The sequence below is a fragment of the Rhinolophus sinicus genome, linkage group LG16 (genome assembly GCF_036562045.2).
Source record: "Rhinolophus sinicus isolate RSC01 linkage group LG16, ASM3656204v1, whole genome shotgun sequence".
In the NCBI taxonomy this organism is placed as follows: Eukaryota; Metazoa; Chordata; class Mammalia; order Chiroptera; family Rhinolophidae; genus Rhinolophus; species Rhinolophus sinicus.
This window is the reverse complement of record NC_133765.1, coordinates 32,292,700-32,305,472: the sequence shown is the minus strand read 5'-3', so window position 1 is coordinate 32,305,472 and position 12,773 is coordinate 32,292,700. Positions and strand designations below refer to the sequence as shown.

The following is a 12,773-nucleotide window of genomic DNA, read 5'->3' as shown; positions in this document are numbered from 1 at the left end:
GAATACACTTGACAGGGTGCATCCATCAGGAAGGCAGCCCCCAAGCCCCTCTGCCTGCCTCCCACATGCAGCGATGAACTGCACTGACCCGTGACATCAGACTGCACAGCTCTCTTAGAGCCGTGACCTCAAACACAGACACTCAGCAGAACAAATCACTGCTGTTTCCAGGAGCTGCCTCGAGGAGCCCCCACGTGCCCCAGTGTCACCCAGTAGGCAACCCCTGGGAAATAAGATGGAAAGGCTTAACAAGGTCTGGGGATTCGAATTGCTCCCGGGTGTCATGGTTGCCGAGGCGTGAGCACTGTTACCTCCACGACTGCGAAGCCTTTGATGGGACGCGCTGCGAGCGCCTGGTTGTCCAGGGACGTGGCTGTGTACATGGAGCCCACGTCCGACACCGAGGCCGTCTCTGCGTTGTCCAGCGGCTCCCCCAGGCTCCCCAGGCTGCCCAGGCTGCCGGTGCTGCACAGAGAGATGTCCAGGCTCTCCTGGCTGGACACCACGTGGGGCTCCAACAAGCCAGGAGGGATGGGCAGCTCGAGGCCTGCAGGCAATGGGTCCACAGAGAGGTCGCTGACCGTCTGCGAGATGCCCTGGGAGCTGCAGATGGAGGCCTGGCTGGTGGAGGCGGACGCACTGACGCTCATGGCGGGGGTCAGGCTGCTGGACGTGCTAACCTCCAAACTGTCTGTGCTGGGAAAGCCCAGGGTCTTCTCGGGCTCGGCTTTCCCATCACTGCCCTCGGCCTTGTCTTTGGGCTTCTTGGGGTCCTCGTCCTGCAGGGGAATGTAGATCTCGTCTTTGAAGACCCCGCCGTGGGCGTTGCAGGCCTTGCGGATGGCACCTCTGACGATGCCCTCGTCCAGGTGGGTGGGGATGCCAGAGATCACCAGCAAGCGGCTGTGGGCAGTGGGGCCGACCAGGGCCTGGCAGGCGTCGGCGATGGCGTCGCTCGTCACGCCCAGCCCCTGCGGGTCCTTCCTGGTGAGGTGCCGGAGGATGATGAGCAAGGTCAGGGCCCGATGGAACCACAGCATGTCCTCGGGCTTGCTGCCGCCGATGCTGAGCAGGGCGGGGTCTGAGTCCGCGGAGCGGGAGGCCTGGCGCTTCCCGGAGGAGGAGGCCTTTTCCCGCTTCATCTTGACTTTCTTCCTCTTGGACAGGAGGCTGGGGCTCTGCGGTGTCTGGCCTGGGGAGGACGACGAGGAGGAGGACGAGTCACTGAGGTTCGGGGCAGTCGATGAGGTCACCCCACTGGCTGTGACACTCATGTTGGTAGGCAGGGTCACTTCGGCCACCGCCAGGCAACCTTCCATGAGTGCGTGAAAATACGTGGAGAACCTGCCCTGGTCAGGAGCCGCCACTGTGCCCGAGCCCCCGCAGGTGCTGCCTGAGACCCAGCTCTGGGTCTCCTCGTCGTACAGCTTGTGGAGCTCTGACTGCAGGGCCATCAGCACCGCCAGACAGGGGTTCAGCTGGAGCGCGATGGGTGAGGACAGGCCAGCAGGGCGCTTTCTCTGCTCCAGGCCATGCACCGTGCGCAGCAGCTCTGCTAGGAGATGGAAAACGAGCTCCTTCACGCAGGCCGCCATGTCCGTGGTCCACAGGAAGTTTCCTGAGGCAAACAGAAAGCAGTGACAGCAGCCATCACTCACACGGCGTTTATTCTGCGTCAGGCACTGTTTTAAGCACTTTAACGGATTCCAGTCTCACAGCACCCCTGGGAGACAGACATTACACAATTCACCCCATCTCACAGATGAAGAAACAGGTGCAAATAGCTGAAGGACTTGCCCAAGGTCACAGCTACCAGAGCGAGAGCTGGGCAGGCCGGCCTTAACCCGTGGCACATGATCACACAGAGCTGGTTTCTGTCGTTGAGGCCAAAAAGCCCATTATTTTCTTTCTTATAAGGTAGCAAGTTGCTGACAAGTCACTGGAACAATGTTTCCCACCCATGGGATGCTTACTGGTGGGGGCGTACAGTCCAATTTTACCAGATAGCACAGAAACACACACTGACAAATTACTCCCTTTTTAATGCTTTTTTTAGTCCTAATTTTGTGAACAAGAAAGCCTTACTGTGGGGCTGATAAATTTTTAACAAAGAGTGGGCCATAGACCCAGAGCCTGTGACAGGCACGAACTTAGCCAGAATTTCATAACAGTAACTATCTTTGTAATTTTATAATTATCTTCTAGTTATGTATGGCAAGAAATACTAATTTTCCATTTAAAGTAACAACATCACGTTTTCTTAAATCATGGAAGAAATCACAAAGGTAGACTATGAACGACTGAAGTTTGGGAAATACCGTCTAGAACAACAAGACGGACCATGTATTTGTACCAAGGTCCCCTTTGTGCCAGACGTATGTCTTAGGTTCACACAGTCACATCAGGCAGGAGTCCCCAGGGCCAGGCCTGGCTGATGTACCAAGAATCTCTGACTAAGCCCAGCACCTGCCAAGTGGGGGGCTAAGCTTCCTGCTCTCCCAGAGGTGATGCTGTTTGATAATTCTAATTGGAAATAAACTCATGGTGTCATGGGACATGGGCCTCGTCGAGCCATTCACAGAGGACAAGTCTAAGCCCAGGCCAGTGGGGTCCAGGCCCTTGGTGCTCGTTTCCTCTCTATTACCCTTCGCCTCCCATTTGACGTTTGTGGGAGACGTCTGGCAACTGAGGGTATCTGAGTTTGCAACACTTTTTTCCTTCCAATATTTTATTACAAAAACATTAAAAAATACAGAAAAATTGAAAGATTTACACAGTAAACACTTGTATGGCCACCACCTATATTCCACCATCAACATTTTGCTGCATTGATTTTATTACACATCTGTCTATCCCTCTATTCATCCATAAACTCATCTTAGCTTTTGATTATTTCAAAATAAATTGCAGATATCAATACATTTTATCCCTAAACACTTAAGCAGACATATTATTAAAGTTCAATATTTACTTAGAAATTCTTTGAGGTAAATTTACACATGGTAAATGCCCAACTCTTAAGCTAACCATTCCAAGTTTTACCAAAACGCAACCCCTTTTTAACCTTTCAGGAGCTGTGAAGTCATAATGTTTGATTTTGCCACATCGTTTACTCTACGCCATCTTTAACCTCCAAAGTTACAATACGGCATATATTTATGTTTTAAAGTAAAGTGTGGTAAAATTAATTTTATCGTCATGGTTAGTTGCCATCCCTCAGAATAATGGAAATAATCTGCAACTCACAGATTCAGAAGCCTAGGGTACCCCGTCCACTCAATTCCTTAAGCTTACTTCCCATGGCAGCAACCTGACAAGAGGCCGTTGCTGCCCAGACACCCCCAGCCCATCTGACAAGCTCCTCCCTCACCCCCAGGGCCCCTGATCCCCAGGGAGGGTAAGCCTCACCCAGCAGCTCCACCACTTGCAGGAGGACAGGTGTTGGGATGGTGTCAGGCTCATCTTCAGATTTCCCTTCGCCATCCTCTGACTTCCAGGACAGCAGCTGCTCTGCGAAGGCCATAGCCAGTGGGAACTCCAGGGGCAGAGAATGTAACACCAGCACGGCTCCGGGAGGTGGAGACACCCCTAGAAGAAGGGCCAGGAGGAAAGCTCGTGACTGGCACCTGACCAACAGCACGTGACCAAAAGAAGCCTGAGCAAAAGGCCGGCCATGTGTTGAGTGGAGAAACAGGGCCGGAACGGCTTCTGCTGGAGGCGAGAGGAAGCATGACTCCGACATTCCAGAGTCAGCTTCAGGCATGGAAGGAGCCAAGGGACATCCCTCCATGAAGTCCACTTATTGCTGTGACAATGGGACAAAGGGCAGCAACAGGAACTGGGAAGGATAAACATTCCCCAGTCAGTCAGATACCACCCAGCCTGATGACCCAGCATGGAAACAGGAAGTCAGACTGAAAGAGCCTTCACTGGAATATTCGCAGCCTGGTAAGGAAATGATCAGCCCTTTGGTATGGCTGCAATCCCAGGAGAGCATCAAGCTTCTACCAGGTTTACAGAGCAGACCAGCCTGGGGCCCTGGGCAGGAGGCACCGGCGGGACCTTGGGCTCATTCTCTCTTACCTTCCGTCACTGCCGTGGCCTGAGTCTGACCAAAGCTGCCTACAGTGAGAGGGGAAAGGTCCTGAGGCCTGATGCCCCTCGTCCTGCACGGCACCCCAACCCCCACTGCAAGCACTGCTCAGACACCAGCCAGGCAGCAGGGGTCAGTTAGGAGGAGCCATGGTGACCGGCCTGCACTTTGGGGGGAATGTTCACATGGTGATAAATGGGGAATGACGCCTAAGACAAAGATCCTCCATGTTTAATGTAAAGTTTTTTTTTGTTGTTTTTTTACATGGTAGGATGAGGGTGAGGAAATAGAATGTTTTGTGTTTTTTTAAATTAGGGAATATTGGGGAACAGTGTGTTTCTCCAGGGCCCATCAACTCCAAGTCATTGTCCTTCAATCTAGTTGTGGAGGGTGCAGCTCAGCTCCACGTCCAGTTGCTGTTTTCAATCTTTAGTTGCAGGGGGCGCAGCCCACCATCCCATGTGGGAATTGAACCGGCCGCCTTGTTGAGAGCTCGCGCTCTAACCCACTGAGCCATCCGGCCGCCCCTAACGTAGAGTTTTAGAGACAGCAACTATAGGCAAGATACTATGAAAAACAGGCCCTAATACAAAGAGATCATAAAGTTGTTTGGCAATGACCAAATCACTTAAGAAATGTCCTTTCATTTCATTTCCTAAAGAAATGTCTCTAGGACCGGGGCTGTGGAGAGCCCAAGTCCCATGTAGCTTGTAATTGCCTCTAGCAAACACGTGTCCATATTTTCTTGTCAAATGTATCAAGGACGCACAGTGGAACTCTAAGCTTGGGTCTTCCTTCCCTCTGTGTTTATTCAGAGTCTGCTGCGTGTGGTACATAGGGCAGACAGTCAGCGACGGCTTCGCCATTTACAGAGATGGAACCCTCATCCAAACCTCAACCTGTGGAGCTTAGCAAAGGATGCTGAGGAGACACGACCAAATGGGCCCCCCAGCCTGGCCACCGGGCTGTTGCTCACGTAGATGGGGAGCAGATGCTCACCGCTGCTCGTGCCCCAGGGAGCCGTATCCCGCCTGAGACATGCCGGCTGTCATGGGCTTACTCAGCTGCATGCTGAGACTGCTCTGTTCAGCCCAATCTAAATAGTAGGCGGCCCAGCACACACGGTGAAAGGAGTGTGAGCAGCCTCTGCCAGGCCTTCCCCAGGCAGGAAAGGGAGCTACTTTGTCTACGATACGCTGCCCCAAGCTGTCCCGGTCTTGACGCATAGAAATTGGAACACAGCAAGGTACAAGGCACAAAATCCTTTCTGTGCTGAACAAGAAGGAAAGCAGAGGACTTCAAGCCATTCTTGTTACTAGGAGCTAACTCAGGACTTACCCAGTTTGATGTGGACCTTGTCTGTGGAGAGGATCACGGAAGGGTACTGGTTGGTGGTGGGAGGTGGCGTGAGCCCGGTGTTGGCCGGAGACGCATCCCGAGGGTAGCAGACGGCTTCGATGAGGTTTAGCTGGCCATTTCGCTTCACTTTGTGGCCGAGCCCGTAGACGAGCACACGCGCCCACGGTGCCTTGTACAGAGAGGAGCTGAGAAGGAGAGATGGTGTGAACAGTCCACGCACACCAGGGAGTCAGCAGATGCTTTGTCATGAGAACTGAGACTACATAAGCCATTCCCACCGCATTTTTAAGGTCATTCTTTATAAAGACTAATTTCCAAAACATGGAAATATGGGAAGAACCGTAAATTATTTTCAAATACAATAAGCATTAAAGAAAGAAAAAAAACAATTTGAGTTTTTCTTCCGTCAATTTCACCAGAATCCACTTTACTTTTCTCTCCCCATCACCATCTTCTGGAGAACAGGCAACTTACTCTTTGCGGAATCCGGACTGACTCTCTTTGCAAGACACCACGACAAAAGCCGCCCCAGGGAAATTAACATCCATATTGACTTTGGACTCGGTAACTGGAAACTCTTCGGAGGGGAACTGCTCGGGTGCTGTCTGCAAAGAGACATTTCACAAGGAAAGCCACAGGCTTTCCCAGGTCCCAGGCACAGGACAGAGCCCACACGATGCTGTCCCAGGTTCAGGAGACAAGAAAGCCCTCCAGAAGAAGGACACTACAGAAGGGACACGACAGGAGAGCATCAAAGAGAGGAGACCGACGCGGGGGCTGGGGGCAGGCGTGGGGAAGAGAGTGTCATTTTCAGCAAGCCCATGAGCCATCCAATTAAAAATTGGCATCCCCGTTCAGGGACATCAGAGCTTTAGACTTCTACCTGCAGGAAAGAGCAGATCTGCTTCGTCAGCTCCAGAAGGCTGTCCTCGCCCTGGTGCAGGGTCCGTGTGATGGCCACGTTGAGCCACTCTCTCACTGTCTGGGAGCTGCCCTGGTAGAAGAGGTCTGTGGCCGAGCAGCTCTGGGAACGCACGCAATGCTGCAGTGACTGCGCCAGGAGGATGGAGCTGGAGCTGATGGTGCCGTCTGGGGACAGGAGAGGAACCACAGAGTCAACGGCTGTGAGAGCCCAAGTAACCAGAGTGAGCAGACTGTCCAGATACCCAGCATGGCTTGGCCTGGACATGACTGGGATAACAGCATTACCCATCACATCATGGGGGCAGGACGGAGTCAGGAGATCGGTGGTCTTTACAGTTTGTTTTCCTTTAAGCAGCAAAATGATTTCCTAAAATAAAATCTTAAGTGGAGGCCCAAATAAGAGTGGAGCTGCTTGGATTTAGGGGCTCCCAGAGCCTGATGTACTGGGCTGCCCAGCCCACTCTGAACTGGACCGCAGAACCGCTAAGGTGGCTCCGAGTGGAGGGTGTAAAGCACACTCCACAATTAGTTTGGGAAGCTCAATGCTTAGTGGATTAATGGCTAAGGTCAGTGATGGACTTCCATTTCCAAAGAGGGAAAAGCACTGCCAAGACCATCGTGGCTCTTCAGTGCGGTTTACCTGTCCTGCCCAGAGACACCCCCGCACCGGTCCCCCCATGTGGACAACGGGCACCCTGAGCACCAGCCTGCATGGCGCCCGGCTCCCTCCCAGGCCTTCCCCTCCCTGCTGCTGACATCTGCCATACCAGCAGCAAAGCCAAGGTTTACCTGGGAGGGGAGGTGCGAGCAGCTGATTGGACAGCAGCTGCAGGTGCTCCAGGGTGATGTCACGGACAGCACGGATATGGAAGAGGCGGGTGAACAGGTGGGGCAGCTTGGGGGCGAAGATGCTGAGCAGCGCCAGGCGGCAGTACAGCCTGGCCAGCGCGGCCTCGCAGCGCAGCAGCTCTCTGCAAGGACAAGGCGGGGAGGCCACTGAGCAGCTGCGCTCCAGCCCCACCCTGGGCCGGGCTGCAGGCCTCTGAAGGGACACCATCGCATCTCAGCCTTCTCTTCTGGCCCCATGCTCTGTACTCCAAGGTAGTCACTTGTGTTTAAAGCAAAAAGCCACATTTAGTTATGTTTGGATTTTCTCAACTCAAAAGACGCTAAGGCGGAAGAGATGAAAATATATATTGAAACAAAAGCTTGTGTATGTAGGTTCATAGCAGCATTATTCATAGCCAGAAAGTGGAAACCACTCAAATGTCCATCAGTGGAGGAGTGATAAATCTATACAACGGAATATTGTTCAGCAAAGAACAGGAAAGGAAAAAGGAATGAAGCACTGACACGCTACAACATGGCTGAACTTTGAAAACATGATGCTGAATGAAAACAGCCAGACACAAGGGCCACATATTCTATGATTCCACTTACATAGATCACCGTCCAGAATTAAGCAAATCTACAGAAACAGAAAATAGACTGGTGGTTGAGCCAGGGGACAGGAGAAGAGAAACTGACTAATAATGCCTGGGGTTTCTTCTTGGGCTGATGAAAACATTCTGCAATTAACTGTGGTGACGGCTGCAGAACTCTGTGAATACGCTAAAAAACACTGACTTGTACACTTTAAATGAGTGAATTGTACGGTATGTGAGTTATATCTCAATAAAGCTATTATAAAAAATTCACTGTGAGCATTTTTAATGTGATGAATTTATGAAGTAACTAGCATCCACCTTGAATATCAGCTCACTAGCGACTAAGCAGGTCTCATTCGAATTGTCATCTCTTGGTAAAGAATCGAATCTAGCTAATATCAAAGAGGCTCCCTGTATTTTATTAGCTCATCACCATAATTTAAAGCTCTCCTGGCAGTAAGTACTTAACTAAAAGGGCAAGTTAGAAGCTGCCCTAATCTCTAGGTCTATAAACCACTCAGAGCCAACAGGGGTCATTTGATATTGCCCACTGACCCAATTAAATTTAATGCTGGTCTATCATGAACCAGATTTGGGCATAACGACACTTAAAGAAACAACAACCCATATGTGACACCCGATGAGTGTATAGAGACAAGAAGTGGAGACAGTGAAGATGCTGCGTTTTGGGTGGTTTCTTTCTCACCGCCACCGGTTTGTAACATTCTTGTGCCAGCATCTAAAACAAACCCCTCCACCTGTCTCCTCCCTCCTCGGAATCCCTCTGTTGACTACACAGCTCCTGAGACCAGGGCAGCAAAGCAGACAAGGTCTGAGTGTAAAACCTGAAAGCCCTTACGAACTCCCCACGGCTTTCTCCTCCGACTGAAAACGCTGACATTCCAGGATGAGGCTGGAATGAGATGATTCTGGGTCCTGGGTAGCCCTGCTTCGACCGGTCACTGATGAGCCCTCTACCCCTTTGTTTTCCGAAGTTCTCTCTCAAACGCATGTAAGTGCTTTAGACAGTATACTTCTGAAGAAAATCCACACTAGGACCAGAAATCACTTTACAGATCAAACAAAACGGTGTGGCATGTTTCGCATTTCTCCCAACACCGCGATCATCACATTATACTGAGAATAAATGTCCTACATTTGTAGTCTGACAGATCTTACAAAGCACTTTCTTGCCTTTTCTCTCAGTTACTTAGACAATCGTCAGTAGGTATCATTTATCAGAGACATTTGCTAAAAATACGGCTGAAAGACTTACTAACGAAGCTTTAAAAGCTTTTAATAGTATCATGTTGCTATTTAAGCATACAGGTTTGGGGATCCTTTTTAACAGTTATTTTGAGTCTACTGTATGAGCCAGGACCTGGATCAGGCACTGGGGGCTCTAGCAAAGAATCAGACCAAGTCTCTGCTTTTAGGAAACTTACAGTCTAGAGGGAGGAGACACACAATAAAAAATTTAAAAAAAAAAAGCAACATATCAGATCCTGGAAGAGAGCACAAATAGTGTTATGACAATATGTGACTGCATGCTTACTTTAGATTAGACGGTGAGGCAAAGCCTTTTTGGAAAGGTGACATATTCATTGAGATCTGAATGACGAGAATGGGACAGCGTGCAAAGTTCTGGATAAGCACTGCAGGCAGAGGGAAGTGCGTGCAGAGACGCAGAGGCAGAAACAAGCTTAGTGTGTGAGCAGAACAGCGAGTCCGGCGCTGCTGAAGGACAGCACGCTACAGAAGCAGATTCACGCAGGGCCCCTAGAGCCAGGGTCCGGGTGTAAATCCTACCCCAAGGGAAATGGAAAGCCACGGGAAGCTTGGGTTAGAGGAGACGTGAACGATCTATGTTTCTAAAAGAGCACTTGGCTATTGTGGGCAGAAGAGGGAGCTGGGGCCTAGACCAGTGGGCTGGTGGCAGAAACACAGACAAATACACTGGGGACGTATTTTGGAGGACGAGTCAACAGGACCTGCTGACAGGCTGCATGAGACAGTGAGGAAAAAGGATGACTCGTGGGGCCCCTGACAGACACGGGAAGACCAGTAGAGGAGGAGTTTAGGGAAAACCCAGATTCTACTTGACACGCTACATTTAGGTGCCTATGTGACTTTCTGTGAGTAAAGGGCCAACAAAACTCCTTCCTCGTCTCTTTAAGAACTGACTTCGGTTAACTTGTTTTCAGCTCCGTTCTTCTGAAAACCTGACAAAAGCAGAATGTCAGCTATCCTACCAGATACACTGCTTATGGTCAACATGACTCCCAGTTGGCAAGCTGCTTCTGGCCTGGGAGGAACAGCTGGCTGGAAAGAACATTCTCGGTGGGATGTGGCTTCGAGGCTTCTCGCTGAAATGCCTAGAAGTCATGCCTTTGGAGTTGTTACAAAAGGTAGTGGCTTCTGTTTGGGACATGGGGCTGCTCAGCCACCGCGGGAACACTGCCACGTCACATCCATCCCTCACACCTGGGTTGTCACTTGGGTGGGCGGGGTCAGAGAACAGCCCCTGAACATCTGTGTTCGACTCCTACTGAAAAAACCTGCATGACACTGCCCTGTGGCATGTCGTGCTTCCCATCCTGTGTCTTTCTAAGTGAAGCCAATGCCAAGTGCGGCCTATTTTGGTTCTTGTGAATTTGATTGTTAAATTGAATTTGAGACCATGCAAGTAGGGTGATTCCTATATCTGAGTGCAGATCACAGGGAGTCAGCTGGATATGTGTATCTGGAGTTCCAATGAGAGGTCTAAGCTGGAAATATGCTCAAGTTGGTTCACAACTGACAACCTAATGAGAAATGTGACACTATCGGTGAGTAGCATGAGAAATCGTTACGGAAACTTATCAGAGAACTGTTTACTATTACATTTTCTCCTGAATCGTTGCACAATTTTTTGAATCATTCACAGTGAGGGCATCTGGCCAGATCGTTAGGTTTTAAGCCACCGAGAGCACCTGTTCCCTTAGAGACCCCCGCGCAGTGCTAGGCCCGAAGCAGGCACTCAAGGAAAACCTTGTTAGCTTAGCAGAAATGAGCTGCTGCTCACACATTGCCTCTTGGTCAGCTCTTCTTGCCTTGCTTTACTCTTTAGAAGTTTCCCACACTCTTCAAACCTCCAGCCACCCCTCCACCCCGCCAACTCACAGCAGAGTGCCAGGTGGTACTGGATCCCGCAACTTTTCTTCCCAACTCTTGCCATTTTGCTGTTATCTTTACTAGCTGCCTTCTCTCAAACTCTTAGCTCTGAAGGAAAAGCCTTCTTGTCAACAGTGAATGGCACATGTGGTAAAACAGCGTAAGTGGACTTCTGTGACCCACTAGAAAGAAGGGCCCAATGTTACCTGTGAATTTGAAGGTTGGTGTTGTCCAGCGTGACCAGCCCATTGGTGGCAGTCCTTCGGTAACCTGCTGGGGGCCTTTCCAACATGTCAATAGGGTACCAGTATCGGACCAGCACACCTTCACTTCGGAGGTATGTTTCTACCTGCACCAATTCATTTACCTACAATAGTAAAAGGAAATGTCTGTGCGTTTTTTTAAGCACTGACTTTCCCCCCCAAGGTTTAAAATACATATGTATATACAAACCAAAGTTTTATAGCAGCATGTCACAGATTGAGTACTGTATTGATAGTGTGTTTAGCTTTTTCATACCAGTTGGAAAATTTTAACTTGTACAATAAATTAAAGAACTGCCATGTAATGTAATCGTGATTTAGAAATTTTAAAAGAATAGTGCTATATTTCAGCAATAGTTCAACGTATGTTGTTGCCAGGTAAAAATTTATGTTCGTTGTTTTTGTGTTACTAACTTTGTAAAAGTAGGGAATCTGATAGCTCTATTTTATTGCTGGAAAAATAATAATTAAGTTCATGCATATGCATTTTGGATTCAAATACCAACGTAATTTTTATTTAGGGGTTATTATTAAAATAAAGGGAATCCAAGTAATAATTATTACTTTAAGAAAACTTCTATTTTTCTAACTTTTATTTTCACACATTTCCATTCCTGAAAAATATTATTAGTTATATAGTTCATGATAACCAGAGTCAGAAGTTTGTACCAGAAGGTACTAGGAGATCAACAGTATCACTGAATTTTCTACATGAAAGTTCACCTTAGTAAACCACTAATAACTTCTCTTAAAAATTTATGATTTAAATAAGTTCTGGTAAAATGCAGTCAGTTGAAGATGTAAAACTTGCAATTTCAAATCATTAATGATACCTAACAATATCTGTATCTCTATCGAGATAGACATGAAAGCTTATCTATGGGGTGATAGATGCTCCTTTATCAAAGACTCTTAGGCTTCAACTATACACATTATTTCATCAGCTTTTCTTGCAAGGGAAACTTCTTGAAGGTAAGCATGGGTATGCCACCGTAGGATCACGTAGTCACGGCTTTCAAACAGGACCCCATTTTCACTCTCTTCTGTTCCTTCCTCTCCACCCCCCACCCAAATCTTTTCTGAGCCCCATGACAGGGCCCTGTAATTATGGAGAAGATAACTACAGTCTAGTTTAATACACTCATTTACACTCATTTTACATATAGGGACATTGAGTTTGAGAGAACCAGTGAGATGATGTGATCGAAATCACAAAACTATTTCTCTGATTTGTGTCTGAAACAATCATGACAATGATAGCTCATCCATTCATCAAGGACATTTTCCCTTGGAACTTGGGTAGATATAAGGTAAGGACAGTCTGAACATGACTGACAGAAAGAATGACAGGCTGACGGAGCTGACAGCACCGAGAGTTAGGAGTTTGTGATCTATCAGCTGTGATCTGGGCTCATCTCGGGCAATTCACTTGGCATAACAGTACTTGGCTTGGTTTCTTTGCCCCTAAGTTGAAGAGTAATCCATCTGTATAGTCACTTTTGAAGGTACTTGGAGTCTGGGCATGAAAGTCTCAGTACATATAAAAGGCTGAGT

General features: G+C 48.8%; 1 protein-coding gene across 4 annotated transcripts in view; it reads right to left on the bottom strand.

Moving 5' to 3' along the window:
* The window catches only part of HECTD4 (HECT domain E3 ubiquitin protein ligase 4), a 167,598-nt gene that overhangs the window by 19,406 nt on the left and 135,419 nt on the right, over positions 1-12,773 (bottom strand). For all 4 annotated transcript variants that reach the window (XM_074321579.1, XM_074321581.1, XM_074321580.1 and 1 more), the window contains exons 55-61: positions 11,163-11,323; positions 7,166-7,347; positions 6,336-6,541; positions 5,927-6,057; positions 5,432-5,637; positions 3,409-3,588; positions 312-1,618 (exon numbers count right to left, since the gene is read on the bottom strand). In XM_074321579.1, the coding sequence (XP_074177680.1) occupies positions 312-1,618; positions 3,409-3,588; positions 5,432-5,637; positions 5,927-6,057; positions 6,336-6,541; positions 7,166-7,347; positions 11,163-11,323 (2,373 nt within the window). The remainder of the gene's footprint in view (positions 1-311; positions 1,619-3,408; positions 3,589-5,431; positions 5,638-5,926; positions 6,058-6,335; positions 6,542-7,165; positions 7,348-11,162; positions 11,324-12,773) is intronic.